The 19377-nt window shown below is 58.6% G+C and overlaps 2 protein-coding genes across 2 annotated transcripts; one reads left to right on the plus strand and one right to left on the minus strand.

Moving 5' to 3' along the window:
* The first annotated feature begins 4017 nt into the window (after window positions 1–4017).
* On the plus strand, window positions 4018–9199 carry UBALD2 (UBA like domain containing 2). The gene is made up of 3 exons (XM_071573926.1): window positions 4018–4237; window positions 4859–4921; window positions 8001–9199. Exons 1-3 carry the CDS (start codon window positions 4118–4120, stop codon window positions 8319–8321), a joined length of 504 nt encoding a protein of 167 aa, XP_071430027.1. The 5' UTR covers window positions 4018–4117; the 3' UTR covers window positions 8322–9199.
* LOC139680945 (uncharacterized) lies at window positions 9001–16248 on the minus strand. Its single transcript, XM_071573996.1, has 11 exons — window positions 15997–16248; window positions 15721–15825; window positions 15111–15239; window positions 14618–14735; window positions 13833–14467; window positions 13465–13616; window positions 13236–13307; window positions 12522–12593; window positions 12192–12386; window positions 11522–11633; window positions 9001–11361 (listed from the first exon to the last, which is right to left on the minus strand). The coding sequence occupies exons 1-11, from the start codon at window positions 16246–16248 to the stop codon at window positions 11251–11253; spliced, it is 1953 nt and encodes a 650-aa protein (XP_071430097.1). The 3' UTR covers window positions 9001–11250.
* Window positions 16249–19377: the final 3129 nt, after the last annotated feature.

Raw genomic sequence — 19377 nt, forward strand, 5'->3', positions numbered from 1 at the left:
GCTGCCCACCTGCCACCCCTTGTGTCACCCAGGTGCCTCCAGTACTGCTCTGGGCTCCCCCTGGCCATTGCCTGCCACCCCCAGTCACATCCCCCAGTGACTCCTGCCCACCCCAGCCCCACTCTCCTCCCGCCCTCACCCTCAGCCCCACCAGTGACACTGGGCAGCAAACCCTGCCAAGGGACCCCCAGCGACAGTCTGGGTCCCTGTGGCAGATTCCGGGCATGAGCCCTCTCTTCCTGTACCCCATGCCACAGGGGTGTCCCCTGGGAGAAGGACAAGCCCCCCACTTTGCCAACAGGTCACAGGGGAAAGGAGTCAGTGCAGCTGTTGGCACAGGGGCTGGTCCCCTCCAGCAGCACCCCAGGGTCGCAGAGCACTGGGAAGGGCAGGTTAAAACCATCTCCTCAGCGAACACCTCTGTCTGCCTTCCCCATCCTGCCTTGCCAGCAGCACCAGGAGCAGCTGCATCTGCCAGGTGCAGCCTCTGGAGGCAGGGAGCTGCCTGTCCGCTCCAGTGCACCCTAACAGATTCCCCCAGTTCCCCCAGTGTTGAGTTACTGGAAAGCACTGGGCACCTCCACATTTTCCCCTTGGAGCTGAAGGGGAAGGATGGACCCTTCGACTGCTCGCTTAAACCCACCGGTGATTAATTAGTCCGGCAGTGCAAGTTAGTGGAGCATCACATGATTTTGATTTGAGTTGATAACACGAGTGCTATAAATATCAAACAGGAGATGTGCAGAGAGGCGGATCAGCTGTCTCGATGGCCTCGGCTACTCAGTGGTGATGAGCAAAGGCTGTCCCTGAGGCTTCCCCCTCCACCCCCTCTCTGCAGAGGGGCACATGGATCCCCCTCCCCAACTGCTTCCTGAACGCACAGCCCCAAAGGCGGCTTGGAAAAGGCAAATCAAAGAGTAGCCACTGCCATGGCAAGCCCAGGTGTACCCTATTTGTCAGCCTGTCACTGTCACACCGGGAGCCACAGCCCCAGCAGTGACACTGTCTGTGCTGTGGGATGTCACACCTGGGCTGGGGGCCAGCCAGAGCATCAGCCGAAGAGGAGAATTTGGATTCCATGATCTTAAAGGTCTTTCCCAACCTAAACGGTGCTATGAGGGCAACACCAACACCAGGAGCCTGCTCCAGCTATCAGTGCTGGCACCCACCTGGGACCCCGGGGCTGACCCCTGATCACCCCAACACACATTTTGGGGAGCCTGTTCATGACACGGATCATTTAAAAACCCGGGAGAGTCCCACACTGCTGAGCTGCCAGCCCCCCTCCAGCCAGCACCGACAACGGGAAACACGAGCCTGGGAGAGGGAGCCAGAACATTTCATTACCGGCACACACCAGACTGCAGGGCTTTAGTGCAGACAATAATTCAAAGTTATCCCCGTGCAGATCCATAACCCGGCAGTCATTACAGGCAGAGCTGCTGCCTGCATGCACTGCTCGTGGTTTTTTTCCCAGCGATTACTGCAGCAGAGGATTTTGTAGGACAGTGCCGCAGTGGAGCGCGGGAGCACCGGCGGGAGCTGGGTGGTGATACCGCTTCGAGGGCAGGCTCTTTCCCAGTCCTGCCCCGCCGTGTTCCCAGATCCCAGCACACATAAAGCCTGGACAACCCCCAGCAGAGGGGGGATCCAGAGAAAATGCAGTGTTTAACCCCAAAATGCACCTGGTGCTGGGCAAGATGCAAGTCTGAAGCTCACCCTGCCCCGCTGTGGGATTTCAGGGGTGTGTTTTGCAGGGAAAGAGGATCCTGCTCCTGCCTCCTTGTGCTGAGCGGGAAACTGAGTCACAGCAGAGCACAGCAGTTAATGTTAAACAGGAGAGTGGCTCACCCATGCCAGTAAACGTTTGCCTGTACATCCAGTCCATTTCCAGTCTACTCCCAGTTACCCCAGCAGTTACTGGCACATACTGTGAGCCACCAACCCCACTCACCCACCTGGGCTGACTCTCCTCCCAGCCTGTGCAGCCTCGCAGGAGGCAATGACTGGGGACGGGGTGGCCCTTCATTAGTGGGTGCTGAGCCCTCACGAGGGTTGCCATGTCCTTGCCCCCCAGCTCCTGGCTGGCAGGGTGTTGGGAGCCCACCCCCGCCCAGAGGGGTGGCCCCAGACCCCTGAGGGTCCCAGCAGGGTGGCAGGGCAGCACAGATGCTGGGAGGGTTGAAAGAGCATCTTGGCAGGATGGAGCAACAGCAAATCCTGCCCTTGATGTAAATCCTGCCTGAAAAAGGGGTTCATTTTCAAGGACTGAAGGTCCTGCTGACACTTCCAGGTGTCACTAACACTGTTTGGTCACAGCCTCGGATGCCAAGAGTTCATGAGCAGCCTTCCCATGGATTCCCTGGGCAGGCAGTACACGAGGCCAGATGCTCCCAGCTTTGCTAACTCAGCTCAAAGCTGTGCACAAGTGGGTGGTTTTGGCAAGCAGGAGGTTCTGAGAGCTCTCCAGGGCTGTGTGCAGGAGGCAGGTGGGTTCAGAATCCCGGCATCTGGAATTGCTCCTCTCACACCTCCACCTGCCTCAGGGCTGCTTCTGCCCCAGGAGGATGAAGCTACCAAAATCTCACCTGGGTAAGCAGGACCCTCTGTACCCATTACCACACCCTGGTGAGTGGGATCCCCCTGAACACTGCAGGGTGATAACCAGCCTGGGGAAACACACACTTGCATTGCTTCTCCATCACATCCCTGCCTGCTGGGCCTCACCTCCATGGGACCACCAGCACTTTGCAGAAACCCCACACAGACTCACACACTGACTGCTGGGGCAATTGGCTGCAGAAGCTGCTTCAAGTTTCCATCCCTCCACCTCCTTGTTCCTGCTCTCCTTGGACTCCTGGTCACCACAGACATCTCCAAATGGCTCTTTCCAGCTCGATTTCTTTTCACAGCATCCATTTGCAAAGTCCTTGGTTTGTTTGGACTTTTTTTTGTCCCTCTTGCTGAGGCCTTCCCATGGGAAGGGCATGGGGATGAACTGCTGCTGGGTCCTCCCTCCTGCCCCCCAGCACCAGATTAGGGTCCCTGCTCTGGGGGTAACAGGGTTCCAAGGAAGGAAGGTGTGGGGTGCTGGGAGAGCCTTGTTGAGGGAATGGGGGAGCCTTGCTGGGAGCAGCCAAGGCAGGGGGTTACGGGGGAGTCCCCACAGGAACAGCCCCCATGCCTGGGGTACCTGCAGGGTGGCAGAGCCCCTCAGTGAACTCCACTCTCAGTGAACCCCTGCCTTAATGAACCCCCTCTCCTCAACACCCCCGCAGTGAAACCCCTTCACAAGGAATTTCCTCGTCCATGATCCCCCCTTCTCAACAACCTCCCCCGCAATGAGCCCCTCTCCCCTCAACAAATCCTTCCTACAATGAACCGTCCTCCCCTCAGTGAATGCCCCTACAGTGAAATCCCCCTCCCCTCAATGAATCGCCCCTACAATGAGCCTCCCTCCCCTCAGTGAATCCTTCCTACAATGAGCCCCCCTCCCCTCAGTGAATCCTTCCTACAATGAGCCCCCCTCTCAGTGAACCTCCCCTACAATGACCCCCCCATAAAATGAACTCCATCTCCTGACTCAGTGAACTCCCGCCTCAATAAACCCGCCCCTACAATGAGTCCCCCTCTCCTCAACTGCCCCTCCTTCAATGAACGCCCCTCTCAATGAACCTCCCCCCACCAAAGCCCCCCTACAACGAGCCGCCTCTCAATGAGCCCCTACAATGAACCCTCCCATACTGAGCCCCTCCCGCGCCTCTCAATGAACCTCCTCAATGAACGTGACGTCACCCACGACTCACATTCAACCCCCTCGCAGCCAATCAGCGCCCAGACTGCCCCTTCCCCCGCTTCCCTCCCGCCCCGCCCTCCGCCCTCAGCCAACCAATCGCGGCGCCTCCTGCAGCCAAAACACAGGCGGCGGCCAATGGGGAGGCGCCGTGGCAGCTGGAAGGTTCGAGCGGGGCGGTGGGCGGGGCGCGCGGCGCGGGGACAGCCAATGGTTGTGCAGGGGGCGGGGCCGCGGCGCCCCCCGGTGCCCGCGGTGTCGGCGGCGGGCGCGGCGAGCGCGGGGCGCTCCGGGCGGTGCGGGCCGGGCCGGGCCCGCCCCGCCATGTCGGTGAACATGGAGGAGCTGCGGCACCAGGTGATGATCAACCAGTTCGTGCTGGCGGCCGGCTGCGCCGCCGACCAGGCCAAGCAGCTGCTGCAGGCGGCACACTGGCAGTTCGAGGTACGGGACGGGCTCCCCCCGCAACTACCGGCATGGATCGGGGTAACCCCCCCCCCAGCCCCGAACCGGGACACCCCCCCAGATCCCAGCCCGCACACCGCCCCACCCCTGCCCGCGGAGCCGCGGGGCGGAAGGTGGGGGGGCCAGGCCGGCTCGGCCGCGGCCCACGGACACGCGTGGCCGCGATTTGGGGGGTCCTGCCATTTCTCCCCCCCATACCCAGGCGGTGGGGGCGCCGGTTCCGAGCGCCGCCGGTTCTATTTATACCCGGGCCGTAACCCGAGCTGCGGCCCCGGCCCCTCCCTGCCCCCGGTCTGCCGGTGCGGGGCCCACTGGGGGGAGTGGGGGGGGGGGGATGTAAACAAGGGGGTTAGGGTGTCCCCCCACGCGCGGGGACCCCCTGTGTGAGTGGGGACACGATCCCCAGTGGGTCGGCTGAAGGGCAGCCCCAGGCTCGCCCTGCCCTAGGCCGGGCGGGGTTGAGGGTGGGGGGCACCCTTGGATGTCCCCCCGGGGCTGTGGGCGAGTTGGGGGCCGTGGGATGAACGATGTGGGGCCCGTGTTTTCCTTCTCCCTTTGTCTCGGGTGGGCCGGAGCTGACAGCGTGTCCCCCCCCAACAGACAGCCCTGAGCGCCTTCTTCCAGGAGACCAACATTCCCAGCAGCCACCACCCCCCGCAGATGGTGAGTGGGACCCCCGGCCCCTCCCTCCCCCCTGCACCACTCCACATCCTCCCCAACTCCCCCCATCCCCAAAACCCCCTTCAAACCTCCCCCCATCCCCCGCGCCCCCCACACCCCCAGGCCCTGCGCAGCCCAGACCCCCCCAGGGGAGCAGCTCAGGGCGCACCCCCCGCCCCGAGGGTCGCAGCCCCCCGGCCCGCCGGGCTGTCCGCTCCCTGCCAGCCATATTGCTGGGCGCCCGCAGGAACACGCAGCCCCAGAATGTAAACACGAGCTAAAATGTCTGCCAGGAAATAGTTTGTCTCGGCGAGCATCGCGCTGCGAGTTCGGCCCCCCAGCCCGGGGGGCCACGTCTGCCCCCCATCCTCCTTCCCCCAAATGCCACTTGACCTTGGCCGAGGGCACGTCCCCCTTGGCCAAAGGGAGGAAGTTATTCCCCTCCGGGTGTTTTGTGTTGTGTTTCTTGTGTTGTTTTTTTTTTCTTTCATTTTTTTCCCCTGCTGAGGGAACTAAACAGTGCTGTGCATGGGGGGAGGAGTGGACGTGGGTTAAGCTGAATTTTCCCCCTTTTCTCACGCAGTCAGGGAATCACCACCCAGCCTGGCATCGCCGGCAGCAAGTCCTCCTTCCCCAGTGGAAAAAGTCATCTTGCCGGCCGGCTCTCCCACTGAAACCCCTTTTATTTTAATTCCTCCACCCCCTGCACGTTTTTCTTTGCTGCCTGGGGGTCATTACATGGAAAATTCGGTGGGAATGGGGACGGGAGAGCCGGCGGGGGCTGCCGGCACATCCCAGGCCTCGCTGTTTTCTCACCCCAAAGCCTCATCGGGGTGATTCCTGCCGGGTGGCTGCCGGAAGCAGGATGCAAAGCAGCGCTGATGAAACCCATCCCTGCGCTCCCCGGGGCCCGGAGCGATCCCCCACCCACCCCAACAGGCTCCCCATCACCTCCCACCCACCCCAACAGGCCCCCCACCACCCCCCACCCACCCCAACAGGCCCCCCATCACTCCCCACCCAGCCCAGCACAAGGATCCAGAGTGGGTCAGTTCTCCCCCTCCTCAACAGTGTGTTTGCCAAACGTGATGTCAAAATACTTTCCACCTTCCCCCGAAATACTCCCATTTTTAGGATTTTTTTTCCCCCAGCAGCCTGATCCCTGCAGTTTGAATTGCCCTGTGTGGCTCAGGGCAGGGGTGAGATGAGAAGCTTTGTGCTTGCGGTTTCTATTTCTTTTTCAAGCGTCAGGGAACAAAGCTGTGAGAGCGGCAGCCACGGTTTAGAGTGGGGCAGCTCATCTCTGTCACTCCCATGGAGGGGGGACTTCCCAAACCCCTCCAAACCCTGCAGATTCCAGGCTGTGGGGCTGGGACTCCCCAGAGCTGCTTGGGGTGGGATTGACCCCCAGAGCTGCTCCACAAGAGTAGGAGAAATGAGGCAATAATTGCAATAATTACATGACAATTATTTTTTTTTAAATTAATGTTTTTAATCAGTCTGGCATACACCACCCAGAAGGTTGAAGCTGTGTCCACTCCACTCCAGTATCACATCCAACCTCAGTCCAGGGCTGGTAGTTGGTGTGTGTGTATTATGTCTGTGGTGGTGTTTTTTTGCTTTTCAAAACAAAGTAGATTACATTTTTTCGTGTGTTTTTTTTTTTTTTTGGCAACAAGTATCTTTTCAGATACTGCTGAATGTACAGGTTATTTTAAAAAAAAAGGCTGGATTAGCACTAAAATGAGCTCTGAAATGAGTTCTGTGGAGGAATATCCCTGGCTCACCATGACCCCCGTGTTCAGTACCAGCCTGGCCGTGATTGCATATTTGGGGTGCTCCACTCTGCAGGCTCACAGGAGCTCATCCATCTCCAGCCAGCATGGGGCTGCTGGCTGATGCTTCCCCCAGGCTGGAGGAGCACCCCAGTTTCAAACAGACAGGCTGGGACCCCCCAACCAGGGTTTGGCCACTGCTCCTCTGATCCCCACTTCACTCAGGGTGGCCAGGATGGGCATGAGGAGGAACCTGTAACAGGGATTTAGGTGTTGGACTGTGCTGGGGAGCACCAGGGGCCTGCTGAGCACCAGCCAGGGGCAAATCCCAGGATAAGCCTCAGGAAAGGGGAGATGGAGCAGCTATTTCCCCTCAGAAACCCCTCAATCCCCCGTTGCAAAAGGCAGCAGACACTGCCCAAGCCCCTTAACTTGTGTTGAAGTCCCTGCAAGCATCTGGCATGAGCTGTGGCTCCATGAGGGCAACAGGGATTTGGGATGGTTTTAACCCAGAGGGGTGAAGCCCCCACTGTGCACACACCACCCCCATGTCCAGGCATCCCCTGCCCACGTGTGCCCTCCCTGCACATCCCCCTTCCCTGGGTGTGCAGCTCAGTGAGAATTTGCATACACACTCTGCTTTTAGCACCCCCCAGTAATCAGTTTAACAAGTGCTTTGCTGCAGTGGGGTTCCATGCCAGCCCCTGAGCCCCAGTGCAGGGTTGGGGCCCACCTAATGGCTTTTCCTCAGCTGGGGAGATTGGCTGGAAAAAGGGCCAAATCCATCACTGTCCAGGCGCTAAATTTAGCTGGATACGCAGAAGGCAGGGCCTGTACCAGGAACTGGGGGCCCTTGGGGGGCCCTGCCTGCCTTTTGCTCTCCCTGCCATAACAGGGTGGGAAGGGGCATCAGGGAACTGGGTGAAAGGGGGTCCTGCAGGGCCAGGTGGGACCCCAACACCCTCCCCACCTATCACGCTGCACCCCTTTGCATCAGCCCTGTCCCTGCTGCTCCCCAAACCTGCCTCATCCCCAAGTTTGGAGCATCCTGAATAGTCCAAAACAGCCTTCCCAGATTTACTGGAGACACTCCCCAGGCAGCTTTGGGGGAGCCATGCAGACCACTGGGGGCTGGATACCCCACCCCAGTCCTGGGCTCTGAGCATCCCTCAAATCTGGGGGCTGTCAGGCATGGGATGCACTCAGCAGGATCCCTAGTGATGGTGAAAGGTGATGGGTCCTGCTCCTGTGGGTGGGTTGGGACCCACAAAATGCACCCACCCACCTCCTCCTCCTCTGCCCCACAGATGTGCACCCCCAGCAACACGCCGGCCACGCCGCCCAACTTCCCGGACGCGCTGGCCATGTTCTCCAAGCTGCGGACCTCGGAGAGCCTCCAGAGCAGCAACAGCCCCATCACCTCCATGGCCTGCTCCCCCCCGGGCAGCTTCAGCCCCTTCTGGGCCTCCTCGCCCCCCAGCCACCAGCCTGCCTGGCTGCCCCCATCCTCGCCCACCACCCACGGCCTCCACCACCACCTGCACCACCCGCAGCCCTCCTGGCCCCCCGCGCCCCCGCCCGCAGCCCCCCCACAGAAAGCCGTGGCCACCATGGATGGCCAGAGATAAGAGTGGGGTTGGCGGAGGGTTGGGGTGGGGGGGCTGAGGGTGGGGGTCTGGGCCGGGGCGTTGGGAGCAGGGGCTCGCCAAGAAACGCACTGGAATAATTTTCTAGGTTTTATTATTATTTTTGGGGGAGGGGGGAGCATATGCTGCCAGGGAGGGCACCAGCCCCTGAGTGCCTCTGCAAGAGTCGCTGGCTGGTCTTTTCTCCCCCCTGCCCCCACCTGTTTTTTTAAAAATATATAACTATAATATATAATATATCTAATGTATATAAATGCAGAGAGAAGGAGCAGCATCGTGGAGGCAGCTGCTGGGTGTGTGGGGGTGGGTTTCCCCATGGCTCTACCCTCACCCAGCATCCCTGCACCAGGGCAGGAGAGTGAAGGGGGAGGACTGTAATAACAAAAATAAATGGATGGAGGTGGCTGTCAGCACCCCAGATCATGGCCATGCAGGGGCACAGAGCCACTGGAACACCCCCTTCCCACAGCTCTGGATTTCCTGGACACTTGTCACAGTGCCCAGAGCCAACAAGCCTCTCCTCTGGCTTCTGAAATTCAGCCTGGCTTCTTGCACAGACCCCCTGGACTTCCCCCCAACCCCATCCTCCCTCCCTCCCTTGGCACCCCCAGGGCTTGGGGATTTATCAAGGTGATGCCTCCCTGTCCCTGCAACTGCCATACATGGTCTTTCCCCTGGGAGAGTTGGGGGGGTTGGAGGGGTTTTTTAGTTTTCAAATCAATCTTGCTTAAAAAAAATACAAAAAAACAAGAAAAAAAAGGAAAAAACCCAAGATGGAAAAACCAGCAAAAAACATGAAGGTTTTTTATTAATTTAAAAATAATAAAAAATTCCAAAACAAAACAAAATCACTTTTTTAATACCAGCTGTCCCTGCCTTTTCTCTCTCCTGGGAGGATGTCCTGGGCAGGGCACTGAGAACAGGGGTGACCTCCCACTATGCCACAGTGTTACCAGTGGGGACTGGCTCCCCTCAGCTGCCCCAAGTCCCACACTCTGCCTGCCCAAACCACTGCTGCCATCCCCAAAGGGGAGCAGAGAGAAGGGGAGACCCCCAGCACCCCATGGAGGTGCTGTGCCAGCACAGTGAGGATCCCACTGTGCCAGGGGGTACAGCCAAAACCCCATCTTGTCCCCTCACAGAATTTCACAGCTTGCAACCTCCCCAGCCCCATACATGTGATGAGCTCCCCAGGCCTCAGAACTGTAGGGACACTCGGATTTTGGGGAAAGCCTGTGCTGGGGGTGATGCCCTCTGAGTGTCCCCCACCAGCCCAAGGCCACCATGCTCACACAACAAGCAACTGGGGTAACCCCCCCAAATGGGAACACAGCAGATCTGGAGGTGCCAGGAAATGCCAGGGGGCTCCAAGCACAGTGGCAAAGCACCCCCGGGGATGAAGACACCCAGAATGGCACAACCTCCAAGGAGAAAAGTCAAAAATCCCCCATTTGGGGCTGCTTGGATGCTCCAGTAGCGCTGAGAGCACCTGAAGAGGAATGTGAGGCTGGTGCTTGTGTTCAGGGGGGTGCAGCTGGGTCCCAGGGGCAGCAAATTAGGGCAGAGGGTGGGAGAGTGGCTGAGCTGGGGGGGAATGATGAGTATCAAAAGAGTCACCCCAGCTGGGCCATATTCTACAAATGCAGTTAGTCCTCAGGGTGTTTTTCAGCCCCTCAACCCCATCCAGGGGTGCAGGATGGTCCCTTTGATGGCTTGGCTCTGGTGTCTGGTGGTTTGCTCAGTGTGCTCCCAGTTACCCTCCTGGATGTGGCACTGAGAGGACTCCAGATCCTACTGCAGGTACCTCAGCACCCCTAAAGAAGGTTTTGGACACCCATTTTTTCCCCTGAGAAACCAAACCCACAAGGAAAACATTTGGAGGAGGGGGTGCTCCTTGGAACACAGTAGGGTGGACAGGGATGGAGTCTGTCACCCTGGGGGAAGGTTTGGGGGCTTCCCCCCCTGCCGTTTGGGGAAAAGATTCACCAGAAGAGCAGGGTTTCTATGGGGCAGCCCCCAGGGACACACCACGGGGGTTGAGGGGATGTTCCCCATAAGCTTTGGGTCCCCCTTGGCTGCCTCTGGGGTTCCCCTCGGGCTTTCTCACCCTCCCACTCACACGAGAGGTGCCACCAGCTTTGTGTGCAGTGGGGACAGCCCCGGCCATGTGTCCCCAGCTGTGACACCCCCTGGCCCCCTCTCTGCCCCCAGGGGCGTTTCCCTGCCTGGTACCTCTCCCAAGTGGCACAACTTGTGCCAGGTCTCAGCACACAGGGGGTTTCTCCCATCTGGCAGTGAGAGGACAGGTGGCATGTGTGGGGCTGGCAAAGGGCAGCTCCAAGCCTTGGGGTTGGGGTAAAGGAAAGGAGGGGATGTGTTCCCCCCATGGGGGCAGGGATTGGTTATGGTTGGGGTCCAGAGGTGGGAAGCAGTGGGGCTTGCGCCGTCCTCTCCATTGATGGCAGCACTGGAAGAAGGACAAGGGGGTGACAAAGGGTGTTCCTTCACTCGGAGATAAGGAAAGCAGCTCGGCGATGCTCATCCCGTGGGATGATAGCAAACCACGGCTTGGGCTGAGATTGTTTTTTGGCATTAAACTACGTGCTGCTGTCCCACTGCTTCCCTGGATGCAAATGAGCATCTTCCTCCTGCTGCACCACCCAGTCCCCCAAGACCTTCGGAGCCACAGGCTCCCCTGGCAGGGGGCAAGTGGGGTTCATGGAGGGCAGCTGGGGGTTGCAGGGGGAGCACAGGGCTCAGACGGACCATGGGCAGGGGTTCCACAGGGGCCGTTTTCAGCTCCTCCAGAAGGACAAGGGATGCTGCTGCCCCATCCTTGTTCATGAAGGGAAGATCCTGATCCAAGGCCACTCCACTCAGGACGCACGGGTGCTTGGCTGCTCACAGCCCTTTACTGCAGGTTGGAAAAGCTTGCTTCTTCCATCCATGACCCCGTAGGAGCCGTGCTGTGCCGACCCCTGTAGATGAATCCATCCCTGCCCACCAGGTCAAACACGCCGGGCTGGGAAGGAGAGAGCAGGATTGCTGCAACACTGGGCTGCATTCAGCATCCCCAAGCCAGCCTCCCCACCCAGCTCTTCCTGTGGGAACCGAGGCACAGATCTCCTCTGGATGCTCAGCACGTCCCTCCCAGCCCATATTCCCACCTTCATCTTCCCTACCTTGTTGGGGTCTGGGAGGAGCGGCTCCATGCGCTGCACCGGGCAGAGGCTGGTGTGCCGGCCCCCGCAGTACATGGGGGATCTGCGGAAATACCCGTCGGCTGCCTGGCCCCTGTGGGATGGGACACGGGGATGCTCAGCACCGAGGCATCCTGCATTTCACCCTGCTGTGCCAGGATGTGTCCTGGATGTTCCCCGGGGGGCCCCCCGGCTCCCCTCCAACTGCTGCAGGAGACCCCTGCCCGTCCAGCCCTGCAGGATCTGCCCTTTCCACACTGCCCTGGAGAGATGCCCATGGCTGTGGCAGGTCCCTGTGCCCCTCGCAGAGGACACCAGGAGGCAGGACCTGGGCTGTCCCAGCTGTAGGGCTTGGTCTGGGGAACTCGTTCACAGGAGGCACCGAGTCCCCAGAAAACAGCTCAGGCAGAGACCAGTCACGACTCATCACATGGGCTTAGGTGCTATTGCGACAGCGCCCTGGGCTAGACGGGGCAGCACAGGACGGAGCTGTAAAATCCCTCTGACCCGGGGCAAGTCCCGCTGACCCTCGGCAGCCTTTTGTCTGTTCCCAGCGCCCCCGGCCCCCTCCGCCCCCACCCAGGGAAGAGCTGTCCTTGCTGGGCAGGCTCCTCCTCACCCCAGGGGCCGGGGTGGGTCCCCATGTCCCTACCTGGGGCCATGTTCCTGTTCGGCAAGGTGGGGCAGGCGCCCCGTGAGACCGGGGGATGGCGGCGGCGTGAACGAGACGATATCAGAGCGTCTGGGGAGGGCAGGAGATCCTGGGGAGGGTGGAGAGCGCCCAGAGACGGGGGGAGACCCGGGTGGAGAGCGCTTGGTGAGGGAGGGAGACCCGGGCGGAGAGTACCTGGAGAGGGCAGGAGCCACGGGTAAGTGACAGGGGCCAAACGAGCCACCCTTGCCACAGCAGGGCACTGCCAGCACCCATCTGTTCCTGTCCCACCCACAGACCCCCGAGCCACCCGTGCCAGCTGCTACTCACGGGCCAGGCAACTGCGTAGTGAAAGGCTGATCACAGGGCAAGTACTCGAGAGAGGACATCTTTAGGAGCTTCCTAAAATGAGGAGAAAAGGGCAGGGTGAGCCCCTGGGGGATGCAGCCCTGCCTGTGCAGGCAGCAGCTGGTGCCAGGCACGTTCCTGCAGGGAGTTAGGGGGCTTGTAGGGATGCTGAGCCTGTTTTCTCCCCCATCCCAGCACAGTCCAACTCACTGGCTGGTTACAAAATAAAGGGGCTGTGATAGGGGTAATGGGTTATTTTCCTGGGGAAAAGTTCCAGCTCATATTAGGCAATAGTGAATCTGCAGAGGAAAGCACCCAAAACCCACTACCATGGGAATTTCTCCCAAGAGCACCCCACAGCAACCCTGTCCCATGGGAACCAGAGCTGGTGGCAAGGTCAAAATGTGGGGTTTTCTGTACCCCTTGCTGGGGTGGGATGTTCTGAGCCTGCACCAGGCTTCCCTCAGTTCTGCTGGTGTCTCCAAAATGCTTGTGGCTGCCCAGGGCAGGCAGGGATGTGAGATGAAGCCACAGGCTCCCACACCTGCCATCCCAACTGGCCCTGACACTTGTGTCCTTGCTTGGTCAGTGCTCAGGACCCTTCTGAGCTGTGCCAGGAGGGCAGGTCATGTGTTGTCACAGCCCTGCCCGGGGGGACGAGCCACCATCCCCCCAGCTCACATCCTTTGTACTCACATCCCAGGCTCAATCTGGGAGGGCTCCATCCTGAAACTGCCGCCTCCTTGTGCCTCCTTGGCTGTCAGGAACCTGCTACCACAGCAAGGAAAGGCACAGCTGCATCGTTAACATCCCCACAGCTGGATGACTGGCTAAATGGGTCTGATGCCAGAGCACCACATGGGCCCTGTGGAGGGAACAGGGCCAGTGCTGTCCCCAAAGCCATCACTGTCCCCATGGCACTCACCTGTCAGTCCCAGCCACACTCTCAGCTGGGATCCACAGGGTCTGTGATGCTGGGTGGTGTCCTACCGACTGCACCTGCTGTCTGGGGCCGTGTGTGCTGGGGGATCCTGGACGCACACCTGGGGCAGTGGCACTGCCATCCAAACTCTTTCTCTGAACATGGGGAGGAGGAGCCTGAGCAAGCAGAGCAGTGTTTTAGCCCCAGCTCTTATCCCCAAAACTCCATCCCCTTCCCTCAGTGAAGCTCCCTGTGCTGTTGTGAGCTTGGGCTTAAACCAGACCTTGGTCTAAGTGCAGCACAACAGCAGTGCAGACCTCAGAGGAGGGGGTATCCCAGAGGGAGCACCCAGGGGGTTGGGAAGACTCTACCTTAGAGATGCTCATCTCAGTCACTTTATCCTTGATCTCTTCCATGTCATTCATCTCAGGGAAAGCACCCAGGGGGCTGGGAAGAGCCTCTGCCTTAGAGATGCTTGTCTGGATCTCTTCATCTTCGATCTGTTCCACATCACTCCATGCCTCATCACTTTCCACGAAGCCAGCTCGGGGGCTGCTCGTGACCCCATGCAGTAAGTTCTTTCTGCTCCATGCCTGTGAGCTGGGAAGAGCCATCCCCTTGGAGATGCCAGTTTTGATCTCTTTATCCTTCATCTGTCCCATGTCATTCCATCCTATGTCACTTCCAGTGAAGGAGACTCGGTGGCTGCTCGTGGCCCCAGGAAGCAAGTTTTTCCCTCTGCTCCATGCCTTTGAGCTGGGAAAAGCTACTCCCTTGGAGATGCCTGTCTTCATCTCTTCGTCCTCAATTGGTCCCATGTTGTTCCATCCCACGTCGTTCCATCCTGTGTCACTTGCCATGAAGGTGGGTTGGGGGCTGCTCATGACCCTGGGCAGCGAGTCCTTCCCTCTGGTCTGTGCCCTGGCTTTGGATTTCCAGGGTACAGGGCTGGAGGCTGAGGTATCCGGCTTTGGTGAGGTTGCCCCAAACCTTTGCACAAGGGTCACTGGAAGCAGAGAGCAGAGGGAGCTCTTCAGGGTTGGGGAAGCCTGGAGGACACAGCTGGGGGAAAACCCAGCAGTCCACAGGCCCCCTGCCTGCCCTGGTGTGCCACTCACACCCACTGGATCCCCTCCCCAGGCCTGCCCACACGTACTTTCATTGCCGATGACAACCAGCCCATGGTCATTCCAAGGGTGTGGGCGCATGCCAGGCCCTGGCTGCCAGTCTGAGGAGACCTGCCCATCCTGGCCCGTCATGTCCTTCACAGAAGACTGGGAAGGGGAGAGTGGGACGGCTGCAACATGGGGCTGCATTCAGCATCCTCAAGCCAGCCTCCCAACCTAGCTTTTCCCAGGGAAACTGAGGCATGGATTCCCCAGATGTTCAGCATCACCATCCCAGCCTTGGCTCTGTCTCAGCCATCTCTTCTCAAGGCTGAACAGGCCCAGCAGCCTCAGCTTTTCCTCAGGAGAGAGATGCTCCAGTCTCCAAATCATCTTTGTCACCTTCCGTGGGACCCAGAGGAGCACTGAATCCCCCAGCATTGCTGCCCATGTCCTGATGTGGACAGACAGAGTGCACTGGTCCCCTGGGGATGCAGCCACATCTTGTCCTGGAGCAGGACCCAGGTGTGCTCAAGGACATACCATGGCAGTGTCCGACAGCTCATTGCAGAGATTGTCCGACAGCTCATTGTGGAGGTTGCCCGACAGCTCATTGTGGAGGTTGCCCGACAGCTCATTGCGGAGGTTGTCCAGCATATCCTGGAGGTTTGCCTGCAGTGGGGCAAGGAGAGGGACAGGAGTCAGAACTCAGGAGCAGGATGTAAAAGGAACATTTGCAAATTAACTGAGACACAAGAGACAGAGGGACCATGGGCAGGGCTGCGCTGAGGGGCTGTGGCGGTACTGCTTGGGATCTTTATCTCCCCTTCTTTCCAGAACTCATGATACAGTTTTGATGGCTGTTTAGTTCACTAGTGCCTCAGCATCCCTGGCTGAGGCAGGCAGTGACCTCTACCACCGGCCTGACCTGTAGGCAGAGGTGCCCTTCTGCCTTCCCTGAGGCAGCACTGGCAGAAGGAGAGTTGGGGGCTCTGTGTCAGTTGGGCTGAGCTCCCACATTCCACTCCTGGGACACCCTTCCCATTTTTCCCTCCTGGTGCCCTTCGTGCTGGGAGCCACAATGGGCTGTGGAGCAGGGGCAGCAGAGCAACACAGTGAGGAGCAGCTCCCAGGGGCACCGTTGACAGCTCACTGGGTCCAGAGACTCCTGCATCTTCTGCATGTTCTCTGCCATGTGGGACTGCTCCTCCTTGATCTCGTTGATCTCCACACGGAGCTCCTCACAAAGAGCCCTGACCTGGGAGAGGGGGATGGCAGGGCTGAACCCCAGGGCAGGGGCACTGAGGACCAGGGTGCAAGGCAGCTCTGGGCCTCCATCACATCTTCAGCAGCCAAGGAGGGGCAGCAGCTCCCTGGCAGCACCACAGTGGTGCAGACCCCAGGGGAGGGGCCTGGAAAGTGCCTTTACCTCAGCAATTTCTTTTTCATTGGCCTCTATATTCTGCTTTAACATCTCAATGTCAGCAGCCACAGAGGCAGGTGAGGGGATGCTTGGGGTCCCCTCCAGGGGTTCCCCACTCTCCTGGATGGGCAGGTCCCGCAGGCCCAGGTGCATAAGCATCCCATTCAGCAGGTTGCGCAGCTGCTCGAAGTCGATGGGCTCAGTCTTTGGTGCCCCGATGGCCATGTCCAGCATCTGGCCCAGGGTGAGCTCTGCCATGGTTGCTGACCTGCCCAAAACCACAGAACTGCTGTGAGCAGTGGCCTTCTGTGCTATTGCTCCAGGCAGGAGCAGTAGCATGGGAGGTGATAGGAGGTGGAGGAGGAGGCAGAGCAAGAGGTACACAGCTGGCAGGCTCCTTCCTCTTTGTTCTCCTGCTCATTCCTTGCTGCATGTGTCCCTGCTTACTGTGTCCCTTGTTTCAAGGCAATGGCCCACCCTGGCACAGAGCTCCTATTGTTACACAGCAGCAACCCATTCCTGTGTGGAACACTCCCATTGTCCCTCACTGCTGGCCATGTCCAGGTCCTGGCAGACAGTGGGACCCTGGAGCATGTGCTGAGGCACCTCTGACCTTTACCACTTTCAGCTCCAAAATGACCCCAGGTGCCTCTTGCAGGGTCAGCTGTGCCCACCCAGGGGGGTTGTGCCCTGTGGAGAGAGGTGATCCATGTGCTCACAGAGCCTGGGCTGTTCTGGAACACTCCAGGAGACAAGCCTCAGAGGGCACACTGCCAGCTGTCCACTTTCCTGAGGTCTCAAAAGCATGACAGAGATTTCCTTCTCCCTTGGATGTGGGAAGGATGGAAGGCTGCTGCTGGTGGCATCTGCACACAGATTTCCAGCACCTTGCTGCAAAGCAAAGAGCCACACAAGCAGGGAAATGCACACAAACAAATGCTTCCAGACTACCCTTGGAAGTAAAGCACTCCAACACTGGGAAAAATCTTTGAACCAAAGCCATCCATAAAACAAGTCCTTACAAAAGTCATCAGCAAGAAACTCCCTTATGAACCTTCAGGTCCGACCACCAGGCAAGTTGGAGCACTGACATCTCCGGAACCTTGAGCACAGCAGGGCTGGGTGAGCTCCTGGGGGATCCTGGCTCCTGGGCTGGGCACATCCTGCAGGAGTTATGGCATTTGCAGGAGGAATTGCAGGATACTGAGTCTGGTTTCTCCCCCAGCCCACCCCACAGGCTGGTTACAAAAAAAAGCAGGTGCAACGGGGGAAATGGGTTGTGTGTTCCCACCTGGGAAAAAGCTCCAGCTTGCATTAGTTAACAAGGAATCCAGAGGGAAGTACCCAAATCCACTGTGGAAATTGCTCCCAGAGGCACCCCAAGCAGCCCAGCCCCACAGGAACTGGTGCAGGTGGCAAGGCCAGAATGGGGCTGGGGGCTGTGGCTAAGGGAGCTGGGGGGTCTCTGTGGGGTGGGCAGCCTTTGCCTTTGGGCTCTCAGGGGGTAGTTGAGTTTGGCTTCAAGAGCTGGGGGGCTGGGGACAGGGTTTGGGGACAGGCTGAGTGGTCCTGGATCTGCTTTTGGTGCTGGTGACACAGGTGAGGGTTGGTTGGGATGGGAGGTGTGGGAGCCTGTGCCCTTCGTCTCACCCCTGCCTGTCCCCTTCGTCTCACCCCTGCCTGTCCTGGGCACGCACGAGCAGCCACTGCCTCTTGGAGGGGCTCCATCCCAAAGTTGCCCCCTCCTCGAGCCTCCTTGAACCCTGCTGCCCGTGGGAGGAGATGGGACAGCTACAGGACCATTTCCTGAGGCTGTTTGCTGGCTAAATGGGTTTGATGCCAGGGCACCACCACAGCAGAAGGGAAAGAGGTCAGTGCTGTCCCCAAAGCCATCACTGTCCCCACGGCACTCACCTGTCAGTTCCAGCCATGCTGTCAGCCAGACGGTCTGTGCTGCTGGGTGGCCTCATGCTGGCTGCACCCTCAGGATGGAGGGGTGGGTGCTGGGGGATCCTGGATGCACCCCCAGGGCACAGGACCCTGCACGTGCCTTTGCTGTATTTCCTCCCCAGACCCAAGTGGTTTCAGGTGTCTGCACGCTCCACAGAAGGGCTGTGGTGAGGTGTCAATCCAGCCTGGCCCTCAGGGAGGTACCAGCTCCTGCTGTTTTTCCCATCACCCTGAACACAGCCCTTCTCTGAGCAGAAAACACTCTGAGAGCACAAATTAGGCCAGCTGAGGAGCTGCCCTGGCTCTGCCTGTGCCAGGTCCTGCCTCCCCGTGGGATGTGCAGGGAAGGAGCTGAGCAACTTCAGTAGAGGCCCTGGGGTGTGCAGGGGCTGGAGGTGCTGGCGGCTGCTAACAACTTTTTTTGCACTTTTGCTTTTATATTAAACCTGCTTTTGCTGGTACTTTTGCCAGTGATTTTTTAGGTGACCTTAAAACACTCATTCACCCCAATGACCCTGGGGACATCAGCACAACCCTCTGCTCACTGGTGCTGTGGTTCCATGGTTTCTACCCAAACACAGCCCAGCAAAAGCAAGCTTGAATGGGACAACAGTCCCCAGTGAGCCCTGGCCTTGCTGCTGACAGGTCTGACAAGCAGTTTGAAGGGGAGAGAAGAGCAATACTGCTCATATTTTAACACTGGCTTCCAGGATGAAGATCGTGGTCTGGCGTACTGGCTTGAACATAAACACCTGCAAGGACTTCACATGCTTCAGCTGATCCTTTCAGTACTTGCAGCACAGCACTGTGTTACCCCACCAGGCTGAGGAGCCACACTGTGGCCACACAGTACAGCCAGGTTTGTTTGTGGTACTCTGAAAATGCAGAAATCCATCAACAGCTTTTGAGACCTCATCCTGGGATTTAGCTTGGGGGTTTGATTCATGCTGGATACTGAAGATGGTCCAAGCACTCCGTGCCCAGGTATGTTTGTTTGCCTGATGTTCAAGGCTTGTCCAGGTTTTAGATGCTGCAGTGGAAGCAAAGGGTGTACAACAAGGTTAAGCAAAACTAAACAATTTTTACACTGTTGAAGCAACTGCTTCCAGCAGCTTTTATTTGTTCCTCACATCAGCAGGCTAGAAAATGGTGTAGGTTTTAATGGAGTGTGCTTGCCTTGTCAAGGGGGAAGATCACAGTTTGAGAATTTATCCTTTTATCATCCTGGAGACAAAGGCCCCCACCTGCATCTTGTGCTGCTTCCTCAAGTGTCCCCTCCACCAAAAAATCAGTATCACTCAAGACAGGAGTGATAAGCAAGTCCTACTTCTCTGTGGAAGGCTGCAAGCTGCCCAGTGAGCCTGGTGACAGCAACAGCCCCACTGAACACACACAGCAGCTGCTCAGAGGGTACAGGAGTCACAGGAAGCACCAAAA

Source organism: Pithys albifrons, chromosome 19 (assembly GCF_047495875.1).
Source record: "Pithys albifrons albifrons isolate INPA30051 chromosome 19, PitAlb_v1, whole genome shotgun sequence".
NCBI lineage: Eukaryota > Metazoa > Chordata > Aves > Passeriformes > Thamnophilidae > Pithys > Pithys albifrons.

Coding starts and splice junctions, on each gene's coding strand:
- UBALD2 (XM_071573926.1), top strand. CDS start 4,118: ATGTCGGTGAACATGGAGGAGCTGCGGCACCAGGTGATGATCAACCAG. Junction 4,238..4,858: donor CGGCACACTGGCAGTTCGAG/GTACGGGACGGG, acceptor CCCCCCCAACAG/ACAGCCCTGAGCGCCTTCTT. Junction 4,922..8,000: donor GCCACCACCCCCCGCAGATG/GTGAGTGGGACC, acceptor TCTGCCCCACAG/ATGTGCACCCCCAGCAACAC.
- LOC139680945 (XM_071573996.1), bottom strand. CDS start 16,248: ATGGCAGAGCTCACCCTGGGCCAGATGCTGGACATGGCCATCGGGGCA. Junction 15,240..15,720: donor TGCAGGAGTCTCTGGACCCA/GTGAGCTGTCAA, acceptor GCCCCACTGCAG/GCAAACCTCCAGGATATGCT. Junction 11,362..11,521: donor TCCTCCCAGACCCCAACAAG/GTAGGGAAGATG, acceptor TCTCCTTCCCAG/CCCGGCGTGTTTGACCTGGT.